This window comes from Acipenser ruthenus, chromosome 20 (genome assembly GCF_902713425.1).
Source record: "Acipenser ruthenus chromosome 20, fAciRut3.2 maternal haplotype, whole genome shotgun sequence".
NCBI classification, from domain to species: domain Eukaryota; kingdom Metazoa; phylum Chordata; class Actinopteri; order Acipenseriformes; family Acipenseridae; genus Acipenser; species Acipenser ruthenus.
This window is the reverse complement of record NC_081208.1, coordinates 5,549,917-5,574,988: the sequence shown is the minus strand read 5'-3', so window position 1 is coordinate 5,574,988 and position 25,072 is coordinate 5,549,917. Positions and strand designations below refer to the sequence as shown.

The window sequence follows — 25,072 nt, the reverse complement described above, 5'->3', positions numbered from 1 at the left end:
GCGCGTTGACTTTGACGCTCGCTTTACTTAGTTTGTGTGTAATAGTACGGGAATTGCTGGCGTGTTCCCGTAAAATGGACGAGTACGCGCCTGGTGTTCCGACTGGAGGAACGGTTCGCTATGACTGAGATATGAGTGCAGGTAAGACTGGGAAGGCAACGGGTTTGCGTGACGGGGGTGCGAACACTGTGGAAACAGGGGAACCAGACTGACAGGGTAGCCGGTATAGCCTTTTTCGGGATTGCTTTGACTGGCAGCGATGTGTGGCAGAGACTGCTCTGATATACATATGTGATGTAAACTGAAGCTGAAACGTGCTGTCATTCTGCGGAATGTAATATTGTTATACATATTGTACATTTTAAAGGGTGACCTGTTTATTATTTGTATTAGTTACAGTATTATACAATGCTGGCCTGTGTTTTACGTTTTTGACTTACAAATATTGCTACTTTTAGCAGTGGTTTCTGCAGAACATGTACTATTTGCATGACTGGTTTCCTGTAGAGTGCTGTAAAAACGTTTCATCCTTGCCAATACAATGTGTATGAATAGATCTTCTAGTATATGATAATCAAGTAATATTAACAATGTGACTGGACATTCTTTTGTGCTTTGTGTGTGTTTTTAAAGTGAGACGTGAAAGAGAAATTAACCCCGTTTCTGTGGAGGGGAGGTCATGTGACAGTGTTATCACTGGTTAATATGACTCCAACCAATTTCAGTGCTTCCTGGCATCTTGCTATTTTTGCACTTTCAGCACACCAATGCAACAATATACTGTAATTACACAACAAGCTGTTCCATTACCGTATTTGCCTATTAGGATAGTGTTTCATTTTGAGTCACAGAGTATTGCCAATGTATTGTGTAATGTGTTTTATACATTCTAGCAGTATCTGCATTGCAATTTGAAACTTATAATACTGTTACATTACTGTGCTTCTGTTTGTCCATTTTACTGTAGTACCTGTTCAAGTTTTTCAAAGGAAGTTCACAGCCTTTATTGCTATATTTACATAATGTCACAGTTGTCAATTAAAGTATGACTGCAAAAGAATACTGTATGTTATCAAGGTTATGATTACAGTAGTATTGGTTCTGTGTGTTTCTCTGAACATTCCCACAGTTCTAACCACAAGGCCACTCTGCCACACTGCCTCTCAGTTCCTCTTGTCTAGAGTACAGCTTGGAGTAAAGAGGTGTGATTGACCTGTCAGGACTCCATGGTGATGAGTGATGACTCATTTCTGTTTGTTGAGTCACATTTCACTGTACATGAAGGTTAGGAGCGAAGTGGAGAGTGAATTTACAGCATTGGGTTTTTTTTTATTAACTCAATGGATAGCGTTCATTTTTAAATTATATTCTGGTAAGGTATGAAAACTAGTAAAGCCCCTTAATTAACCTTACAAGCCGTTGCTTACCAGTAACGTTCACAGTTTTATTTTTCCTTTAAGAAAAAGGTGCAAATTCTACCCTTGTGAGAAACACAGGATTGTAGTGTTCTAGAATTACACTTTTCAGGTACTTAGCACAGTTCACCCAAGACTCTCCACCCAGCACTGTGTCTGCTGCTGGGTTGTGTAAGATTATGCATTTTGTTGATACACGTGCTTCAGATAACAGCATTCTGCATTCAAAGCTGCTTATTAAAGTTCACTCGACCTGCTAATTGTTGGCAGTAGTATACACTATGGAGGTCCCACTGTTCTGTTAACCTGCAGTTTTTGTTGTTACTGTAAGTTTTACTGGACATTCTAATCCAGGTCTGACCTCTCAGCCTGCTAATGAATGAGGGCAGCAGTGTGGAGTAGTGGTTAGGGCTCTGGACTCTTGACCGGAGGGTTGTGGGTTCAATCCCTGGTGGGGGACACTGCTGCTGTACCCTTGAGCAAGGTACTTTACCTCGATTGCTCCAGTAAAAAAAAACATAAGGGTGTCTGCTAAGAAATAAATAATAACAATAATAATAATAATAGGTAATTTATAGGTGTTTATTGACAGGCAGGAAGGGGGGGAGTAGACCGTAGATAGCTCCTTGAGTCACCACCAGGACTGTTTCCTGTCTTGTGAAAGAGAGACCATGCTTACAAAATGGACAGGCTTCCAGAACCAATGAATCTTCTATAACAATGCAAGCAGACAGTGGCCCTAGAGTAGCAATGCAATGACTGAAAAATGGCAGATACAAGGGGGTGGAATGATACACAGTGGGGACAGTTTCATATTGTGACAAACCAAATTTTTTACTTAGCAGGCTGGGAACAGCTGGCTCATCTCAAAAGAAAAAGCAGCTCCCGTTTTGATTAGGAGTTTCCCAGCTGGTCATGTGCTTCCTGTTTCTTAAACCAGTGAAACTCCTGAATCTGCAGTTTTCAAATCTCATCGTAGCAGTTTTGGCTTGTTGTCCACCCAATGACCTTCTGCATTGCAAAGTCTTTTTTTATTCTATTAGATTTTTTGTACAATATTTATTCGCTCATGTGGTTGAACGCAGAGCAGTGACAAACAGCAGAGATCAAGGCTGCTTCTGTATTAATAATGCAGTATGGATCATTTTTACCACCTTATTAACCCTAAACAGTAAATGAAATCAGCCGGTGTACAGTTATAGGGCAGCAGAATTGAGATCCTATAGATTCCTGTGGACCCCAGGCTGTATAGAGGGAGACAAGGTCAGTAATATAATGTATATAGAATATTGTATAGAGAGTGGTATGATACAAGCTGATATCCACTCCACTAGAGAGGGTTACTGGCCGCTCTGACCTATAGTGGGTGAAAATCAGCTTCTATTCTACATAGCATCCTATACTGTATATGTTTCAGATGACTGTATCACGTCAATATCAGTATATTATTATTATTATTATTATTATTTATTTCTTAGCAGACGCCCTTATCCAGGGCGACTTACAATCGCAAGCAAATACAAATACATTCAAGTGTTACAATACAAGTCATACAATAATTATACTGTATTGTATAAAGCAATACAGAACCACTTTCTTTTATAATAAACTTATTGCTGTTTATTAGTGTGGTCGGTCTTATTGTAGTACTTCTGTTTTAAAAAACGCTTTATGCTGCACCTTCTACTTTAGGCTGTCTTCCAGCATCTTGCAGACTTGATATACCCCTGGTTGTTTTAACGGCTGGGGACAGACAGTGCAGTACAAGTTCAGATGTGGCTGAAAGGTGCAGTCAGATAGATTAATAGCTGCCTACCTACCTACGGAGAGGACAAACAAGAAGGAAAAGATCCCTTGACAGGATAGACATCACAGTACTAGCTGCACCCCGCCATCCCCACAGTGATCTGTTAACCGTCAGCAGACTCCATGATCGGTGTCTGCTCTGTGATGATGGGCGAGCGACCGCACAGAAAATCTCAATTTCCATGCTTCAGCAGATCCGGCTCTGGCCTGACTTGCTGTTAAATCACAGATATGCACTCTACAGTTTGAATGCTGTGCTTTTAAGTTGAACTGACAATTCCAGGTCAGTTTAAAATAGTGCTGGGACAGAAAAGGGTTTTTCATACAATAAACTGAAATTAATAATTTAATAAAATCCTCTCCAGGTTTGAGCCCTTTGGAAGGAGACAGGTCTAGTGTTTACCCAGCCGTCCTGATCGTATTCACACTTCAGTCCTCTTATGTGTTTGCTGCCTTCAGTCTCCGGCATACAATGAAGCTCTCCTCTAACAAAGCAAACATGTGCTGCTACTGTAACCATCAAAGCCTCTCTCTTGAGAAGATGTTTACAAAAAATAAACAGGCTTGGACCGTGAAGCCAGCGGCATATCCTAGCAATGAGAGCAAAGAAAACGAGGGTCGCTTAGCAACAGGCAGAGAATGGAGTATAATGGAGATGAGAGTGTGTGTAGGGGACTTGAGTGGACAGAGAAACCCACAACCTGCATCTGTATCCAGAGCTAGGGTAGAGATCTGTATCCTTAACCGGCTACAGCATGGAGAAGGGCCAAGCCAGCGGACTTCAGCTCTCCCTAACTCGGAGACTGAGGGAAAAGGGTAGGTAGAAAATGTAGCCTAATTGTATTTATTGATTTTTAGGTTGTTTTTTTTAATGTATTTCATTATTTGTTTCACGTTGGTTTGCCAGGAATGGAACTTTTTCTCATTTTTAAAAAAAGTTTATGGCAGTATATTTTTGTAAAGGTAATACATTTGAAAAGTAGCAACAACTCCACAAGGTTCAATATTAACTGCATCGTGTAATTCTCTATCAAAGTGGTGAGAACCAAAGCTTTAAAATTGCTTATGTTTTTAAGCATCAGCAACACATTGTGTACCACACTGGAGCTTTAGAAAGTTAACATACTGGTACTCTATTACTTCCAGTACTAAAGGTAAACCCAATAGCTCCACAGCCTGACATCTATAGGACCCAGCAATGATGAAGGTGCAAGCTGAAACGTGTGTCTACTTGACTTGATTTCTTATAAGAACAATAAGATTTGGTACAGGTTATACAATACGTGGAGTGCTAAAAACCGTAACAGTGGGGACAGATTTCTTTACGCCTAAATGCAATTTGCACAATTTTTGTTGTGATAGGAAAATCAGATTAATGTTATGAAACTATCAAACTAGAAACTTGTATGATCAGTAGCAGTTTTAAAACATTAACAGCCGGATTTACCCCTTGTTAAACGTGACCCTCTACCGCGGTATTTTAAATCCCCCCGTGTATGGATACACGACACAAAGCGCTTTAACGCCACCGGCTACGCATGCCAGCGTCAGTGACACACTGTCGCTGGAGTTGAAAAGGCGTGTAACACCTGTAACATGTTAAAGCAGCGCTCAGTGCAGCACCGCCGCGGACCAGCAGCCCATTGTAAGCTGGCAAGCCAATATAGAAAGTGTCACATGACAATTGTTCGTGTGGTGTTTTAGATTGCTGAAATCATCTTTATAAACTTTATTTGTATTTTTGATGGCGCACATTGTAAGTGATATTCTGGAAGACGAGACTCCCTTTTCAAAGCGTGTAGAAACAACCAATCAGGAGCGACAGTGCTTCCCGGCAACTTTTGTCGAAATTCTCTTTTTATATTTATTTTCTGTTAACATTAGTTTATGGATAATCTTGTTTGCTTTTAAACCAATTAAATTGTTAATAAATAAATAAATAACGACTATTCTATAGTCCATTCATTTTAATTCCGTCCATGGTCTTGTTGTACTAGTGCTAAAATATACACTCCCTTTTTTCTTTATATATTTAGCCGAAACCTCGCTTAATATAATTTTAGGAAATGACATGTCAGCACTGTACTTGAATCCAGATCGCGTCTAACGATGAACATGTTACAGGTGTTACACACCAGCGCCAGTAGACACTGAGCGCTGTTCACCTCCAGCGACAGTGTGTCACTGACGCTGGCATGCGTATCGGGTGTTAACGCGCTCACGTTGTTTTGTTACTTATATTATTAATATTGTATTGAGTAAACTGTAACCAGTTTTGCAAGCACATGTGGTGGTGTATAAACGCCATGTTAAAAAATTAAGGTTTAAAAAAACCTGCTATGTGGATGGGGGTGTGGCCAAATTCCAGTTTTAGTCGACCGGCTAGGTAAAGAATAGAAGAGGACAGGTAGGGCGTGTTTTTCAGCGTTACACATGCCGGTCCGGTGGAGTGTAGGGGGTCGGGGAGGTGAAATTAGGGATCTGGATTTACTGTAGCAGGTGTGCTGTTTTTGGATAAGCGGGGAGCGAGAGAGCGACGGAGGGAACCGAGCCACGTCAGGTAAGAAACGGAGGTGACAGAACTGCTTTCAACAGGTGTACGAGTGGCACTATTGCTGTTTGGGATTATGTAATGTAACCATTGTGTTTTTAATTGAACAGAGCAGCACATTATTTTACCATTAGCCACGCTGGTGTATTTACTTATAATTGGATGGTTTCGGTTGCTGTTAATAATCCTCTTCGTTATTCAACTTGTTGCTTTGGATAACACAGTGTTGATTAAACTGATTAAAGCCTGAGGCTGTTTTCAATTTCCTGGTGTCGTGAAATATGAGACATGGGTAAACAATATGTCTAATGCGACTTTATGCAGCGGCAGTCTTTTTAAAGATAAGAAGACAACATATTTTAAAGGTGTGGTATAGCATACGGATTTTAAAACAAAATACAAATTATAAAAGAATGTTTTGGAATTGAAAAAAAACCCTGCTGTTTTTTTTTCCTATTGGCAAGACTGGATGGAAATGGTTTTGTACACAAGACTGTCAGTGTCTGCTTTCTTATAAAGTTAGAATTTGTGTTTACGTTATAAAAGACTATAGCAAGCAGATGCCAAAGGCGCTTCTAACATCAGTACACGCATTAAGATTCCAACGGTGGGTGTAGACATAGTGGCATACTGTAACTTTAAATAGTCCTTACAGCCGTGGCCGGTGATGTATATTATTACCAAGATGTACGTGCAAATTCTCTACTACAATTTTGCATTGTTTGGGTAAAATGCTTTACATGCGGCTCAGGTTAAAATTTGCATTTAAAATAACACTAGTTAGTTTGGTTCTTGCCTTAATAACTATTTAGGTGTATTTTTAATACCTTACAGTACTGTAATTAACTGGTCAGCAATGGGACTCGATATTTGTGGCTGCTTAGCCTGTAAAACACCAGGCAACTTTCAGGAAAGTCTTATTTTAACCTCTGGACTACCAAGCCTTTTTGACTTGGCATTGGTAGTCCTTAAATTATTATTATTATTATTATTATTATTATTATTAATATTATTATTATTATTATTATTATTATTATTATTATTATTAGTGGGGCTTACGAAGCAAGAGTCCCCACTTCATATCTTCGACATACTTATTATTATTCTTTGGCACGCTACTCCTCTTACACTGTTTAAGCTAGAAACGCCGTTCAAACTTTAAAACGTGTAGACCGGTCTGGAATAGTGTGCTTGCATACAACTTTTTGATATCTTTTATACTTTTTAAACTATTAAGCTTTTTGTCCTTTTTTGTCCATCTTCATTCACTTTAATGGGACTTTTTTCAACATTCTGAAGCTCCCCATTGTTTAAAAACTCCCAGACTTCCAGCATTCTATTCACTGTAAACGATGTAACTTTTGACACAAATCAGCTACTTTGACCACTTTCCCAACAAGTTAGACAAAAAGTTTGTGTATGAAATCTTCCTCTACTTCTCAAATCTGAAATCGGTTCAAAAATATCTTTTACCAATCAAACGGTACATGTCTGATGAAATGTGTGATCTAACTGCCCCACAGTCCAAAGTAATAAGGTTGATATAGGAGTCTATCAAAGTAATCAGACCAATTATTTTACTAAATTTAACTTTGACTGTATGTAATTGCTTTTCTTTAAAAAGTAAAACTTTTTAAACTTCTTCCACTACCACAAAAATACTTTTAAAGAGCTAAAGCAAGCCCTACAACTTTACTTGTAAAGTTACCATCTAGTTATTATTATTATTTACTTAGTTACTGCATTATTACAGATTAATCAAATCATCATCTTCTTTTACTAGACAGTAGTCAAGTGACTGAGAGCACTCCCTTGAATAGAGAGTCATAATGTTTTAATAGGCTACAGCTGTACAATATATTCCAGTTACTCCAGGCTTCCCTGTAACATATATTGGTATTAATGATGGTAATACAGGTGTAACAGAACACACTTTCTATCATTTCTATGTTGCTTTGATTGTTGCATGGGATTGTATGACTCTTGTTTTATTTTATGTAAAGGATTTTTTTTATATCCCTATCATGAATCATGGTAGTGAAAGATGCTGGCCTGCTTTGATTATGAACAGTTCCTACAATGACCCTTAAGGCATCAATCTGCAATGGCTCATATGGACTATTGACAAAGGAATACCAAAAAGTACTCTGGCATGCTTGAATGAAGAACAGCTTCCAATCTGTGGTCCCTGGAAAAAGGATCTGCCTATTTCTGCACTGCCAACCACTGTACAAAATATCTCAGCAAGCTCTGTGCTTCCTAGTTGCTGCTTTTATAGTTCATGTGCTAAAAATACTCAGTCAATGTCATTTCTAATCACAAACCAGTTTGTTACAGGTTTCATAGTTTGTATGATGTTAACATTCCTAAAATCAGGGAAACGCAGCCTAAGGCAAATATTGACTGGTAATATTAACCTTTCTTGCATTGTTAAACTAGCTCAACCAAATCTGGCTTTCCACTGTAAGGTATGACTCCTTGTTCTTGTCTGATACTCCTGAACTGTTTCAAACAGCGCCTCTCTGTAATGGAGCTACAGCGCTGTGTCTGCAGTGCAGTTAGTGTGACAGATTTTTGAAACTAACATATTAAACTGCATTAATTTCACTTTGCATGTCAGGCTTAACATCGGTATCAGTTTTCTGTTATTAACCCCTGATTTATTAATATTATCATGGTACTTGTGTTTAGACACTAAACAGCTTTTGTTAAAGGGTGCATCCTTGTTATCTTATAGAAACATGATTTGCAATGATGTATTTGCAAGTAACGTTAATATCTCAAATGCAGTATTTCAATTTTGACAAATGAAAAGTGTTGGATTAACCGGGTCAAAGTGAACTAGTATTCATATACAGTAAAACATTGCAAATCTGAACGTCAGTAAGCTGATGCCCCTGTGGTTTCCTAGCACAGTACCGGCGCTGCAGAACACTGCCTGCCGAGCAGAATTAAAGCATTCTGCAAAACACATCCTTTGCAGGTGGAAAAAATAGGGTCGGTCGGGTAACCAGAACCGCATGTATATTTATTTGGCCTCACCATGGTAACTTCAATATGGAATCCTCAGTTGACACACAAGGCTAGCCTCAAGTCATGGTATATTAAATATCGAATCATGAAATATGGGTTAGGAAGTCTGCTACTATTTTAAATAGGTTAGAACCATTTGGAGTACAATACATTTGAACAGTTTCAATTTCTAAGTTTCTTTATCATCTTATTACATTTACTTGTGCCTGATGCTCAGATAGACTATCGCAGTCTGAGACCTCCGGCCCCCCCTGCCAGTGTGAATGATGCTGTCTCTTGCAGTGGGTCTCAGTTTGTCTAATGGCTCTGTGTTGATGCCCATGTCTTTCAGATAAGGATATGCTGCTGCCTGAGCAGCAGTCTCAGCAGCAACCTTGCTACGGGACCCTGCAGCAGAAGAAGAAGAACACAGAGACCTGCATGGTAATGATGACTCGACATCAGTGGTACTCGAGTCTGGACCTCGAGATCTATTCCAGTCCAGGTCTTTATTCCAAGCAGGTCCTAAATGAGTTAACTGCCTCTCAGCAGGTTCAGTTAACTGCTTTAGAACCTGGTTGGTGTAAAAACCTGGACTGGACTAGATCTCAAGGGCTAGGCTTGAGTACCACTGCTCTGCATTGATTAACTGCTCCACCTCATTTGAGTAAGCTCCAACCGCCACAAAAAATGCAAATCCACAGAAATGGCTTTTATTTACAGAATGTACTGCTTTAAAAATCTCAACTGCAATAATTGAGAATCTGTACTCTCGAGTACTAGAGAAATAAACTGAGAGTGGTACTAATAACAAGCAAATAAATAACATACTGAAGGAATTTAGAGTCAGATAGCTCTGTTAAGTGTAAAAGTTTAGTGAGTTTTACGCCCACTGTTCAACCCACTTACTTCCAAGATAAGATCATGTATAGATTGCTTCAACATAATTTAATACCACAACACACACATTTTGTTGAAACCCACAAGTTTCATTTGAATCCAGTCGGAGATGGTTTGCAAACAGGCAGTGGGTTTCTGTTCTGTGTCACAAGAATCCAGTTAAGCCGTGGAATGTGATGTGATGGAGCATTCTTATGAAACGCAGAAAGCCTGATCGTTTATCAGTTACAAGCAAAGAGACGCATCTTTATTTGCTGTAAAGTTATAATATGAAACTCATGATCAGATGCCCCAGGGGCGTTTTATTGACGTGACTTACAAATTTTAACATAGCCACACATTTGTCCGAGCTGATAATGTGACTGAACTTTAATAAAAATAAGTTCTGCATTTCAGAGAAGCTGATAAATGTCGTTTGACTTTTGTTCTAGTCAAAGGCTGCTTTGTGTAGAAAGGACTGCCATGACACTCTCAGTATGGCGTAGGGCCATCATGGGCTGTGTCTGGAAGGTGTCCAAATTGTACTGGAGAGATGCTTGACCATTCATAATGATTGTCACATCTAATTCCTTCAGTTAGAAAATCTTCAGTATGTTCTGCAGCATGTCTTTTGATACACTTAAAAGTACTTGCTGCATATCATGGATGTTACGACTGGTACTGTGTGTGTGTGTGTATATATACAATATAAAATGTCTTGCTAGTTTTAGTCTGTTTTTTAAAATGATTTTATTCCTTTCTGAAAAATCTCTTTGGTACTTGCTTCATTTATCAGTTTCTTTAAAAAATGGTGTTTTCTCCAGACCTGCAACATCTGAAGTATACATCTTGCATTCATATCTGTCCGTTGGATGTTGGACAGGCACCTGTATCCCCCGAATTCTTTTCTGCACCCTCCTCCTCTTTTCCTACCTGTCACTGCCTGGCTGTGTATCCTCACCCCATGTTCCCCTGTGTTCTCGTTGTTGCCAGGATGTGTGTGGGTACCAGCGGGTGCTATGGCGAGTCGTCCTGTGCCACCTCTTCACCCTGCTTACCGTCGGCCTCCCGCTCATCATCTTCCACTGGAGGCCCAAGCTGGGTGTGCAAGCAAAGTGCCGACCCTGCCCCCTTTACCAGGCAGACTGCATCATCATCCGGGTAAGAGTACCATGGTGGTGGGGGAAAACGTTCACGGCAGCCTGGAGGACTAAGATAAAATACAAAACTGATTGTGTATCTCATTCTGGTACATGATGTGAGAGAGCTCGGAGTGTACCTGGGACTCAGTACAGGATGTAGTAGCTGAACCAGGGAATAAGTGAAAACCGGTTCGATCCCCTTGCTTCTCTGGCTTTAAATATCTTGGAGTTCCATTCTACGCCAAAGTCTGTTTGTTATCTATTTTGTGTTTTGATTTATCTGTTAATTTGTACCTAAGTTTAGGTGTAGGTATCTAAGTCATGAAGTCGTATTTAGGTTTTCTCTTTTCATTATTAACAAATAATGAAAAGTCCTATACTGTTCTTGGATCTCTGTGTGCTGCTGATTAAGTTTGAACCACACGTGTTTTTATTGTGTTGCTTGTACAATTGTCCTTATTGTTTTCCAGGACCCCTTGTAAACAAGGCCTCGGTCTCAATGGGTAAATACATAAATAAATGTTATAATGAGAGATACCCAACACACAAACTTAGCTTATTATAAATCACAAAAGCGAACATTGACCTCATGAGGGTTATTAGTTCCTAACTCCCATGCCGTTTCCTGCAGGACTCCTATGGACAGGTGTTCGCTGTGGATGTGGTGACTGAAGAGGTGGACGAAGGAAGGTGAGCATTCAAACCGCTTTACACAGCACTGTCTTAAACACCTGCGGTTTTGTTAACATTGTTAACTATTTTATTGGCAATTGGTTACTAGAGCAGTCACCTGCTTGTCTGGTTCCCATGGTAACCTTTGTCGTCTGCAGCCTGGAGCAGTTGGGGGCGGAGTCTGAAGAAGATGATTGGCGGGACACAGTGCAGCTCCACAAAGAGGAGGTATGTGGTGTGGTGTGGTGTGGTGAGGGGTGAGGGGTGTGGGGGGCGGGGGACGACTCAGGGAAGTTCAGAATCCGCTACCCCTTCATTGTTGCCTGTTCTCCTCTAGGAGGAAATTGAGGAATACCATCAACTGTATTAAGCTAGCAAGAAACTACTCTGAATAATAAAGGAACTGCTCATTCCTTCAACTAAGTAGTTTCCCGCCATTTTTTACATACAGTACCTAAACATTCATAGTGAATGACATCAATCTATTTATCTTCCTTTAGAAAAGATTCCTCCGCTACTACGTATTCGAGGGCCTGCGCTACATTTGGATGGACAAAAAAGGAGCTTTCTGTAAAGTGAGGTGCGCCGACTCAGTCCTACTATTTCTTTTGACCGGTTGCTCTCTTGTTTGCTTCGTTGTTGGTGTTTTTTTTTTTTTAGAGCTGTAGATAGTTAAGTCACTGTGGACCCCTCAGGATCCCCTTGTAAATGTTGAGTCTTTTGGGGTTACCCTTATAAAAGTCTACCACAGTATTTTTTTAGTTTTCCCATGCTTTTCCCACGGTTATACTAACGATTTCCCATTGTTTTTCTTGGTGTGCCATGTTTATTAATATGCTTTACCATCCCTTGCTGTTCTTTACAATGCTTACCTATGCTTTATTACACTTTTTAATCCTGGTCAATAAATGTGCCCCCTCTGTCTCTGTGCTCTCTACAGCAAGCTGGATGAAAACTGGACCTGTGGGGATATCTATCGCCGCCGAACCGGGCTCAGCAGACAGAATCAGAGTGCCAAGTGAGTGCTGGGAATGGGGCTCGCATCAGCTTCTCCCAGTCAAACGTCTACACCACTTTAGATATTTCACTCGGTTCAAGTTAATTATGGTTTTTTGCTTTATTGCATGAAAAGTTATTCTGAGTAAGTACAGTACTGCTTACTAAATGTGCAATGAAGGAGTTTAATCACACGATTTCAAAGTGCCTCCTATTCCATTGTAATTTTGTCACAGTCATTGCATTGAATACACTTGTAAAAATGCCCTCATTCACATATGTACCCAAACATGATACAGCAGTTTATAAGTCAGCATTGTATTCTATGATGTGGGAGCTTTACAGTACTGTGATCAAATCTGATATTATTACACTGCCTGTACATAGCTAGATCAGTGCTGACTGACTGTCTTCTGTCTTTCTGATCCAGACAGGTGGTTTATGGACCAAACCTGATCGACGTGCCAGTGAAATCCTACCTCCGACTGTTCATTGATGAGGTAGGAGTGAGGCGGGGGGGGTGGGGGGGGGCTTCACGTTTCCATTGCATTGTTGCTGATCCAATCCAATTCCAATTCCGATTTTCAGGACAGACAAAAATCAACCAGTTTATATTTGATAAGTGTTACAGGATTTCAGTATATACAACTGCAATGGAATATGAGTAAAGTAACTGGTCATGCTGTGAGTTTACAAACAAAGCCATTGTGATGGATAGCCCACTAGATAAATGACTTGCAGGGTTTTGAAGGAGAATGTATAGTGACATTTTGAATCATGTACTGTAAATCCTTGCGTTTCAATTCAGATCTCTTAGCTTTAAAATGCAATATCAAGGCTGGGAAACTCCCTGTCCCTAGGGCTGGAGTTCAGATCTGTAAGGTGGGAAAATCTAGGCTGGGGTTCAGATCTCAGGGCTAGGGAACTCTCCTTCTCCAGGGCTGGGGTTCAGATCTCAGGGCTAGGGAACTCTCCTTCTCCAGGGCTGGGGTTCAGATCTCAGGGCTAGGGAACTCTCCTTCTCCAGGGCTGGGGTTCAGATCTCAGGGCTAGGGAACTCTCCTTCTCCAGGGCTGGGGTTCAGATCTCAGGGCTAGGGAACTCTCCTTCTCCAGGGCTGGGGTTCAGATCTCAGGGCTAGGGAACTCTCCTTCTCCAGGGCTGGGTATCAGATCTCAGGGCTAGGGAACTCTCCTTCTCCAGGGCTGGGGTTCAGATCTCAGGGCTAGGGAACTCTCCTTCTCCAGGGCTGGGTATCAGATCTCAGGGCTAGGGAACTCTCCTTCTCCAGGGCTGGGGTTCAGATCTCAGGGCTAGGGAACTCTCCTTCTCCAGGGCTGGGGTTCAGATCTCAGGGCTGGGGAACTCTCCCTCTCTAGGCTGGGGTTCAGATCTCTGAGCTGGGATGCCCCATCAAAACCAGATGTCCTGTCTGCTTCCTCCACAGGTGCTGAACCCATTCTACATTTTCCAGATTTTCAGTATTACCTTGTGGATGTTTGATAACTATTATTACTACGCTGTGTGCATCCTGTTTATTTCAGCCGTCTCCATTGCTCTCTCCCTGTATGAGACCAGGAAGGTAACAATTTTGACTTACATATGCAAATATCAGGCAGTCATTAGTGAGGTGTTTAGACGAGTGCTCATTATCTTCCTCAGAGGATACGCATGTCACGCGTCAGAGTTTTACTTGAATATAAAGAAAAGCATATCCAATTGTGATATGACTTTAGTTTTTATATTCTGTATTAATGTATTTTTATTTTATTTTCTAACAGCAAAGTACCACTCTGAGAAACATGGCCCAGATGAAAATCGGTGTAACAGTTCTGAGGTCATCAGGGAGTGAGTTACTCTAAATCTATCCAGAGAATTAAACATGTTACTGGGATAATGGCATTCTTCAACAGTATTGTCGTTGTGCCATTTCAATTTAGAAGTGCACTAAAATCTTGTCTAAAAGACTTCTCAGTCTTTTAATACAGTTCAACACTGTTGCAGACAAAGTAAGGCTGTGGTATGGCCCATAACAGCCCCTCTATCCTTTCTACTCTACCCTTCTGTTTCATAGTTTGGCATAGCAATGGGTAACCCCATTGTTCCCTATGAACTGCTGTGAGCATCCCTGTAAGCACCCGTCCTATCCAGTCTTCAGTTCTGACACTTAGCCATGCCACCTTCCTCCCAGTCCCACTAGAGCCACCCTGTCCCTTTGTGATTGTGTGGGCTCAGAGCCTGTACTGTGTTTCCCAGTCCCAAGCCTGCTCTCTCTGTTTCAGTAATGGAGTCGGTGAGCTCCCTAGACCTGGTGCCTGGGGACTGCCTGCTGGTGCCCGCTGATGGGTTGCTTCTGCCCTGTGACGCAGCCCTGCTGGCTGGAGAGTGCATGGTCAATGAGGGCATGCTAACAGGTAAAGATAAATGTGTTGCTCCTACATTTTCTACTGGCCAGCAACACTGGAAGATTTTATGTTTATGGCTATCCATAGAGATCCATAGAGAACCGGTAAAACGGCATATTTCCATGCAATTCCTTATTCTCATCCCTGTAGTGGTATTGGGTTTTGAGGTATTTTTTGCAGTATTAAGGGGGTGTTTTGTGGCTGCTGTCTCACAGGAGAGAGTGTTCCAGTGATGAAGACCCCCTTACCCTCTGGCTCACATGCTGCTGGCATGCAGTACTCCCCCGAAGAACACAAGAGGCACACGCTGTTCTGTGGCACACAGGTCATCCAGGCCCGGTCCCTGGGTAATGACGGGGTCATCGCCGTGGTAACTCGGACAGGTAACGAGCAAGCACCAGATGTGTAAAGTTAATTGGGAGAGCGATACTGAAGCAGAGTGACTTCCCTCAGATGGTCATACAAGACGTATGGGTCTGAAAACATTAAAATGTAGCCTCATAAGGTTGAGTTTTTACGTATTTAAGGAGGTTGTTGCCTTATAAGCCCATATTTTTAAAATATCGGTTCGATACATGTTCTTGTAAATTGAATCCATTCATGCAAGTTATCTTGACTTGTAAGTAAGTGGTTTAAATGGTAGGTGTAGGACTACGTTTTTTTCTGTCAAAGTATCAAACAGTTGTGAGTAGTGTTTATAAAGCCAGTCTAAGCACGAGCCTGTAAAACTTATATAATTACACTCACAGGCGGTCTGGAAGTTCAAGTGTGTGTTTCTCAGTTTCAGAAAAGTGGGACTTGTCAAATATTTGCGCTGATGGCTTCATTTGTTTACAGTTTAACAAAAACTCCATTTAGGAAAAATGTGTGCTTTTTTTTTTTTTTTTTTTTGCAGTCCACCCCCTGTATATCATCACACTAATGACAAAAGAACTACATTCTGATGCGTCTGGAAGATGTTTTATGGGTCTTTTTGTTTTTTCATGTCTTGTATGAATATTTTTCAGGTTTTTATACAGCAAAAGGAGACCTGATCAGCTCCATCCTGTACCCCAAACCCATCAGTTTCAAATTCTATCGAGACTCCATGAAGTTTGTTGGATTTCTCGGTATCCTAGGTACCGTAACTCGCACTTAAATCAATCTACTGGAAATCAGTTTATTAGCAACGTCAAACATATGTTTGCTGACTTTGAGTAACCAAGCCAGATGTTTCAAATTGTTCTTTTTTTTTTCTCTCTTGTCTGAATTTTAGCTGGGATTGGCACTATTTACAGCCTTGTGACCCTGTATAGAAATAAGGTAACAGCATTTTTTTTATTTTATAATTGTATTATTAAATATGTTTGCGCTTCCTGACCGGTCTGGCCCTAAAGCAGCAGCCCCTCCTCTTTCCTGTGTCCCCAGGCTCCGTGGAAGTGGATAATTATCCACGCGCTGGACCTGATCACCATCGTGGTGCCCCCCGCTCTGCCCGCTGCCATGACCGCGGGCACCATCTACTCGCAGAACCGGCTGAAGAAGCACGGGGTGTTCTGTATCAGCCCGCCACGCATCAACGTCTGTGGCAAGATCAAACTCTTCTGCTTCGATAAGGTGAGCCACGAATGATCTTGAAACTCGCACTAGCCCTGCACCCAGTCCTGGGGTTCAGAACTCCCCTGAGTTTGTTCAGGAGTTCATTATTATTATTTATTTATTTGGCAGGCGCCTTTATCCAAGGCGACTTACAGGTAATACAGGGCAGTACAGGGTTACAATGCAAGACTAATATGTAAATACAGTATAGTTTACAGTAAGTGCAACTAATAGAATACAATATGAAATAGGATGCAACAAATTAGGATTACAAGTTACAATGACATAGCAGTGCAATAATACAGTAGCTGAGGATCCAGTAACGTGGTGCTTAGGTCAGGCAAGTCCAGTGCAGAGTAGGAGGGGTAGATCAAGAGACCTTCAGGTGCTTCTAAACAGGTAGGTGTTGAGGAGGCTGTGGAAGGCAGGGAAAGATGGAGCAGTCCTTAAGTTCTCCAGTAGCTGGTTACACCACAGAGGGGCTAGGGAAGAGAAGGAGCGGGCATGGGAGGATGGAGAATTCATGCAGCTATTAGAAATGAACAAAAACTCCTTGCTGCTGATCATTTAAATGATATCCTTAAGTGAGTGTAGTAGAAACCCAGGACTGGGAGCTAGTTTTATGCCGTGAATCTGTACTAAAAATGCCCTGTCTAGTCTTTTGTTTTATTTTATACTTTTTTTTTTAAGCACTTCACAGAATTATGATATTGAAGTTTCTACAGATGCTGTCCGCATGCATTTCCTTCCGATTGGGTTTATAGGTCAGTTTGGATTAGCGAGAGCATACTGTACTGAAAAGTCTTCATTGCTGTGCCTCATACAGGTTTAAAAATATTTACCTACAGTGGCCCAAATACGTGTTCTACCACTGCTAGTTATTCAACCAAGCTTCTGTACAATTTGGCACGGAGTGAAGCAGTCTGATTGTCACTTGCGGGGATAGTGTGCCGCACTCTGTAGGCAGCTGGAGTGCTGTGTGCGGGCTGTGTTGACTGTCCCTCTCCGTCTCTCAGACAGGCACGCTGACGGAGGAGGGGCTGGATGTGTGGGGGGTGGTCCCGGGGACAGGGGAGGGGTTTGAGGCGCTGCTCCCCGAGCCCAGGAAGCTCCCCCAGTCCCCGGTGCTGAGAGTGCTGGCGTGCTGCCACTCCGTCACCCTGCTGAATGAACGGCTCATCGGAGACCCGCTTGACCTCAAGATGATCCACTCCATCGGCTGGGTGAGAAACCACTACCTACCCGTCTGTACAGACCTCTGTCTCTGTGGCTTTCTCTATCTGTCTGTACATCCACGAGCTAGATCAAACTGTGTGTCCCTCTCCCCTGCTAGTGCTGTGCAGTAAGACTGTGTGTGCTCTCTTGCGCCCTCTACAGGCGCTCGAGGAGCCTGAGGGAGAGGAAGCAGTGGCCAGAGCTGAGCAGGAGTTTGGGATGAAGGTGGTGGGTGTGATGAGACCCCCTGTAGTGGAGCAGCAACCCTATGGCATTGTGAGTACCGGACCACAGAGAATACTTCACTGTGTGTTCCCTGCGTATCTTGTATGTTGTAATGTATAACATCCTACCCCTGCCTCCACATAACGTCTGTTTCTCCCTCTCCCAGAGCCTGGAGGAGCCCCTGGGGATTGTGAGGCGTTTCCCCTTCTCCTCCAGCCTGCAGAGAATGAGCGTGCTCGTAAAGAGGCCAGCGGGTGGCGCTGTGGAGGCCTACCTCAAGGGGTCGCCAGAGATGGTGGCCAGCCTCTGCAAGAAAGAAACGGGTAATCACGGTAGTGAATGCTTCTGTAGCCCTAGAGTCCTGAAAAGGGTGTCCACAGCAACATTGGTAAAATAGTCAAGAAATAGCTTTGACCTTTTCTGATTTGATTATTCCATCTCGAGATCTGATTATTTGTAAATTTGTTTAATTCATGGCTAGGCTACGTTCACAGTAATGTATGTGTACTGGGCTTATATTAGATGCATGCTTACTGTTGGCAGTCGCAGTTCAACCTGTGTGATTTATAGGAATATAAGCTGTTAAAAAAGCTTTCCAGTAACATGCTGTGTTATTTGCATTGCTTTACTGTCTCCTCCCTCAGTTCCTGCTAATTTCACAGCCACACTGAAGGAGTTTACTGGAGATGGCTTTCGGGTCCTGGGGCTGGCCTATAAGACCGTGAAAACTCAAAGCAGCTTTGAGGAGCTACAAGAGCTAGAGAGGTATGAGTTACTGTGGCATGTAAGCCAAGCAATAGCTGCAATTCCTGTTTGCCAAACAGTTTTCTGTTAGGGTGTGTTTATTAAACAAAAAGGTTTATTATAAAGGAAATCCACAATGTCCTGGATCTAACATCCAGGGGGTTGGTTCTGTGCTCGTGTGAATGAAGGGCATCTCTGCTTGTGTCCCAGGGAGAGTGTGGAGAGTGGGATGGTGTTCCTGGGATTTCTGGTGATGAGGAACCTGCTGAAACCGGAGACCAGGCCTGTGATTTCCACGCTGCGAAATGCCAACATCCGCACAGTCATGGTGACCGGTAGGACTGCGCTACCTTCCAGGAGACGAGAGTACTGGCTAGTGTCTTCATCGGTGTCTTAAGTGATCAGCTCCTCACAAGAAGAGAAACAAATGCCCTGATGAAGGCACTAGCCCAAGTGTTCCCCCTGTGCGATTTATAGGACTTCTTGCTAGCTCTTTATAAAACCTTGTTATTAGGTGTAACTGTCGTTGCTTAATGGGTGAGATCGAGGTTATTGGAAAATCAGTGAATTTCACCATACTAGCAATAAACAACTTGGGGTCGCTTTCTGAGTTCAGTTTGCTTGTTAACTAGCATTGCAACTGTTTTTTTTATTGTCGCACAGCCAACATAGAGGTAAATACAATTTTTATAAACTGGGGCATTGCTTCTCCACCACCAGCTTAGATGAACATGTTTCTGTGCCCCCTGCCTTGCAGGAGACAACATCCTGACTGCGGTCAACGTGGCCCGCAACTGTGGCATGGTGGCCCCCAGGGAGAGGCTCATCTTCGTCCACGGCTCACCTCCCTCCCACCTCAGTCCAGCCACCCTCAAATTCCTGCTGGCAGAGTCAGGAGCTGGGGGACAGGACAGCACGGAGATCATCACACAGGTACCCTCCGCCCTGCCTCTTGAAATCGGACCTACATTGGATACAGCACCATTCTCACTGCCAAAGGGTGTTATAATTTCTAAACCTTAAAGGGATACACATTTTTAAAAAGTGAATACCATACTGTACCCACCCTACTCTCTCCTCTGTGTCCCTCCCAGGGCCTGTATCAGCAGGGCAGTCGCTTCCTGGACCAGGGGCCCTACCACCTGGCCCTCAATGGGAAGTCCTTCGCTGTGGTGTGTGAGCACTTCCCAGACATCCTGCCTCAGGTGAGCTGCTTCACTGCTTACTGGAATCTTTAGGATTGAACATGTACACATTGCGAATGTTAGCCACAAATCAGAAGCCCCCCATCAGTATTTTATAAATCACTGCAACGTTCATCTGTTCTTGTTTTTAACACAAAGTTTGGAAGAGCTGAAAGTTGAGGCCTCTGGGACCATTAATATATAAACCTGTGAATCGTATGATATTGTAGGGTTGTAGGTTGCAGTGTTCAAGCCATCTCCCCCCTCCTGTCTCGTTGTAGATCCTGCTCAAGGGAACAATCTTTGCACGGATGGCTCCTGATCAGAAGACTCAGCTGGTGCAGGGACTGCAGGAAATCAAGTGAGTGCCCCAGTGATGAAGCCTATGACTGTGGGGCGGTGTGTGTGTGTGTGTGTGTGTGTCTGTTTGTCTCATCTCTTCGCAGTTGCAGAGCAAACATGTGCAGTGATGGATTCAATTACTGCAGGACTCTGGTGTGTGCGTGTCTGTCTGTCTGTCTTTCTCACAATTCCATAGCTTTGCAGGAATTGTGCATAACGGAGCCTAATACTGTGTGTCAGGCCGTTGCATCTCCTTGCAGTTACTGTGCAGGGATATGCAGTGATGGAGCCTATGACTGTGGTGTTCTGTGTCTGTCTGTCTGTCTCACCGTTGCCTGTCCTTGTAGTTACTGCGTGGGGATGTGTGGGGACGGAGCTAACGACTGCGGGGCTCTGAAGGCAGCGGATGCTGGGATCTCCTTGTCCGAGGCTGAGGCCTCCATCGCCTCCCCCTTCACCTCCAAGATCGACAACATCGAGTGTGTGCCACTCATCATCCGGTCTGTAGTCCTGCCTTTCACTGCCATGCTGGCCTTAGCCATTTCTATGACACTAAACAGATTAGTATTCTTGTGAGCTCTAGTTGGTGATACTAAAAGAGACTTGGTCAAACTTGTACTAATCAGTCCCTTTATTAATAAAACTTTAGCAATCTTCCCCCTAAGCGGTTCTGGAGGTTTGCATGTGCGTGTGTTTATGAAAATGCTGCGTTCTGCATTCCGCTGTTTTGTAATTTCAAGAGATTATATTGCTGTGCTGTCAGTGTGCTTGTATTTCCCTCTGTATCAGAGTGCTGTGTGGTTCAATCTCTGCCCTGTCTGTCTCTTCAGGGAAGGCCGCTGCTCCCTCGTCACCTCGTTCGGACTCTTCAAGTACATGGCCCTGTACAGCCTCATCCAGTTTGTCTCAGTGCTCATCTTGTATTCTGTGAGTATCCGCAATGCGTAGGCTGTATTACTTCAACTGAATTACGAAATGCGCTAAACTTTGGACTTGTCTATTCGAGCTTAGTAGCAAAGGGTGGGTTTTAAGATTAAATCTATTAAAATAAAAAATACATTTATTGTGTTTTGATGAATGTTGTTCCAGTATTGTCCACCGGGGGGAGTAGTCTCCATATAAGTAAATTCTTTTGAAAATTTGTTTGACAACTGCATATCCCAAATAATGAATGCCATTGCTTTAAAAGCTTAATTTGTTTTGAATAGCTAGCTAACTGGTATTCGTGAGTTATCAAAATTAAATTGAGGTGATATGGTAGTAATTGGAAATTAATCCAAGTCATATTTAGTTGCTGTTTGTATAGCAATAGAAGTTTCTATTCTTTGAACACTTTCTTTCCTTTCCATAATTTTTTCTGTATTGAAGAACATGTGAATATCACTTCTATTGAATTACGATTAGACCAGTGCAACAGCGTCTCTCGTTCTAGCTGTTTATATTACTGTATCTGTCCTAGCTGAACACGAACCTGGGTGACCTGCAGTTCCTGTTCTTCGACCTGGTCATCACCACCTCCGTGGCCATCCTGATGGGCAAGACTGGCCCTGCTAAGGAGCTGTGTGCCCAGCGGCCCCAGGGCAGCCTCATTAACATCTCTGTGCTGGGGAGTCTGCTGCTGCAGACCTGCCTGTCTGTCATCATCCAGATCAGCACCCTCATCATCACCCAGACCCAGGACTGGTGAGGCTCCATACCCACCTGCTGAGCCCAATACAGCTCCCCTGTGCACTTGCACTGCCCATGTAGGCACATTAACCTGCTGATGCTAATACAGCTCTCCTGTTTTGTGGCCGTAACTCTTAAAGGGAATGTCAAATTAAGTTTTTAACAGCCTTGGTTTAGTAAACAGTACTCCAGACAAATAAGGGATATTCTGTTTCTATGAAGCATGTGTTATGCAGGCGCTCAGCACCTGGCCTGTATTGGTGTCTGTGATGATCACACATCATAATGGATAGACGGAGGGTGTTCTTTTAAATGCTTTTCTCTCCCTGTACTCCTCTAGGTTCGTTCCTCTGAACTCTACGGTTATGTTTCCTGAAAACCTGCCCAACTACGAGAACACTGGCATTTTCTGTGTGACAGGGTTCCAGTACCTGATAGTTGCCATTGTCCTATCCAAGGGGTACCCCTTCCGCAAACCCCTCTACACCAACGGTGAGAGTTCTCTTAGAATTTAAACAAGACTCTACTTGTTTCCACCTTTGTGCTGTGATTGGACAGTGCTGTACAGTATCCAATAACCTCTCTCCCTGTCTTTGCTGTGATTGGACAGTGCTGTACAGTATCCAATAACCTCTCTCCCTCTCTGTGCTGTGATTGGACAGTGCTGTACCTGGTGGTGCTGTGTCTGCTCTCTGCTGTTATGGGCTGGCTCACTCTCTACCCGGTGGGGTTCATGAGGAATGTGCTGCACCTCAAAGTGGTCCCGGAGATGAACTACAAGCTGTTGCTGCTGGCGCTGTCTGGACTGAACTTCATCAGCGCTCTCCTGCTAGAGGTCAGTGTGAGATCTGATAGCCACGCAGCACACTTTATATACGTTTTGCAAACCTCTTGCCACTGCCAGTTACTAGTCATTTCATTATCGTATCCAGTCCACGCACACACCTTTGTCTGTATATATAACTATAACTATATCGTACTGATTTTGAAATGTTGCCCAGCACTATAAGGCTATCCATGGTTTTGGTCCTTCCTGTTTAGGTGTTACTCTGAGATCTGCCAATAATGATCTCTTGTTACTGTTAGATATTCCAGTCGCTGCCTTTGCTTTTACAGTATTGAAAACCCGATCCTGACATGATCTTGTTGTGTCTGGTGCATTTCTAAATCTTCCCCGCTGTTTTGATGTCTTGCTTTCTCTTCCCACTCAGACTGCTATAGACCACGGCATGCTGAAATGCCTGTGGCGGCTTCGTGGAAAGAGACAGTCCAAGAAGATACACAAGCGGCTGGAAGTGTCTCTCAGTCAGCAGCCCTCGTGGCCTCCGCTGGACCAAGTCATCCAGGCCAAGCCATACACTGCCATTGACTGCAGTTAGCCGGCCCAGCTCGGCTCGGCTCCCCTGCCAGATCCACTAATGACACTTTACATTCCGTTCAACTGGCAGCTTTCTCACTGCGGAAAATTAACAACGGACGCAAATGAAAAAGGGGCATCGAAACCATGCTGTTACCTGTTGCTCGAAACACCAGCTTCATTTGGCTGATCGCTGGACAGCTTATTCACTGGGAAGTTGTGAGTGGCCACCATCAGATTCCTCTGTGAAACATAGCAGTAAACAGGGCTGCAATGCTACTGACTAGGAACTTGAGCAAAAAGCACGCCCTGCACAGAGCTTCAGAAACCCAGTAACCAGCGCAGAGAGCCACCACTAAGCAGCCCTTTAAAACCTGAAGCCAGCATAGCCAAAACCATAGCATAGTCTGTATAACACTGCTTTTAAAAGAACAGTATTGCCGCTGAAGTCACTTTTAAAACCTGGATCTTCAATTAGATTTTGTAAACTTGCACAGTAAAGATCTCCCGAAGGGGCAGTGTAGTGCTTTATTATCGGTTTGACAGGTTTTTTTTTTTTAGGTGCTGTCAGGACATGCAATAATATCTTACAGTAAACAATCATTTTACTGACAAATGCCATTCAATGCACAATTGTGTACAGTGCAAGGTTTTGTAATACAGTTGTAACCTCTTGTATACAGCCCCTTTCCATGTATTCACATAGTCTGCTTGAATCATGTTACAACAATTTGCTGGTAAACTGAACTGGACCTCTCCTAGAATAAAGTATTTTTAAAATCCTGTTTTTAAGAGCTGTTTGTTTCCAGTTTTAAGGACTGACCCAAAATATTGCTCCAATTTTTGGATTTTTAATATAAAATAACAATAAAATAATGAATTTATATTAATAGCAGTAGTGTAGTTTAAACACTTCATTATCAAGGCTTTCATCCAACATTGTCTCATTAGAATAGCTTGCTAGCTTCTTGTTATGCCAATGCTCTTAATGTTGCCTGGTGTTGAAGTGGAACCAGTTTGATGTAGCATTTCCTTTCCCCATTCACTTCCTGTACTGTGATGCACATGAGGAACTGTGGTTTTGGTGGGATCATAAAACTGTAACACGGCAATCTCTCAGTTTAAGAGGAACCCCTTTTCTACTCGCAGCCTATTCCCATGAATGTAAACACTTTATTTTTATAGCATAAATACGATAGGTAGGTATTTACCCTTATAAAAGTACAGTATTTTTGCACTGTTTTACCACGCTTTTTCCATGGTTACACTATTCATTTACCATAGTTTACCTGGTTTGCCATGTTAAATAAAATGCTTTACCATACCTTGCTATTCTTTACCATGTTCTGATTTTGGTTTATTACACTTTGCTATGCTTTTACTGCGGTAAACTTTTAGATGGGTAATTGATGTGAAATTACCTGGGTTTATTTTTCACTATGAATACAATATTGCCTTAATACCTGTTGACAGTAAAAATGTTTTATGTTTGAACTACTGTTATGCTTGTGATTTGTTATTTTAGTATTATATTTTATTAATGTATTAAATCTGTGTATGGTGTGTGAATCTGTCCAGCATGTGGAAATGAGGTCCCAGATGTGTAAAACTTCTTTTTAAGTTAATTGGGTTGTCTCTTGAGTTATTTATTTATAGATATATTCTACAATAAAAATAAATAAAAGATTCTACATTTGGCAAAAAAATTGTCACTTTTTGGATACGTTTTGTGTAGTTTTTTTGTAATTATTGTTATGACTGGCAAGCCTTTGGTTTGTTTATTGTAGTTTTGGCGTGGGAAAAAAATCAAATCTTAACCATGTACACATGCAGACTTGCATCATACAGCCAGCGGGATGTATTTGGTTGGACGGCACTAGG

At 42.4% G+C, this 25,072-nt stretch overlaps 1 protein-coding gene across 3 annotated transcripts; it reads left to right on the top strand.

Moving 5' to 3' along the window:
- Positions 1-12: 12 nt before the first annotated feature.
- On the top strand, positions 13-24,897 carry LOC117425009 (polyamine-transporting ATPase 13A2-like). 3 transcript variants are annotated; one of them, XM_058993302.1, is made up of 29 exons: positions 13-141; positions 9,137-9,228; positions 10,657-10,824; positions 11,437-11,495; positions 11,636-11,705; positions 11,978-12,057; positions 12,418-12,495; positions 12,904-12,973; positions 13,921-14,055; positions 14,255-14,321; positions 14,756-14,887; positions 15,094-15,261; positions 15,886-15,996; positions 16,134-16,180; positions 16,286-16,474; positions 17,473-17,679; positions 17,834-17,947; positions 18,063-18,219; positions 18,541-18,661; positions 18,851-18,975; positions 19,398-19,573; positions 19,735-19,845; positions 20,106-20,185; positions 20,514-20,666; positions 20,997-21,093; positions 21,626-21,849; positions 22,175-22,326; positions 22,497-22,669; positions 23,046-24,897. In XM_058993302.1, exons 1-29 carry the CDS (start codon positions 132-134, stop codon positions 23,211-23,213), a joined length of 3,534 nt encoding a protein of 1,177 aa, XP_058849285.1. In that variant the 5' UTR covers positions 13-131; the 3' UTR covers positions 23,214-24,897. The 3 variants fall into 3 exon arrangements, with proteins under 3 accessions (XP_058849285.1, XP_058849286.1, XP_058849284.1); XM_058993303.1 differs by lacking the exon at positions 13-141 and adding an exon at positions 5,405-5,781; XM_058993301.1 differs by lacking the exon at positions 13-141 and adding an exon at positions 6,058-6,137.
- The last annotated feature ends 175 nt before the right edge of the window (positions 24,898-25,072 follow it).

Excerpts from the sequence above, each read along its gene's own strand:
- LOC117425009 (XM_058993301.1), top strand. The coding sequence starts at position 6,074 with ATGTCTAATGCGACTTTATGCAGCGGCAGTCTTTTTAAAGATAAGAAG. Across the intron at positions 15,997-16,133 it reads TGGATTTCTCGGTATCCTAG|CTGGGATTGGCACTATTTAC; the intron begins GTACCGTAACTC and ends TCTGAATTTTAG. Across the intron at positions 17,680-17,833 it reads TGATCCACTCCATCGGCTGG|GCGCTCGAGGAGCCTGAGGG; the intron begins GTGAGAAACCAC and ends CGCCCTCTACAG.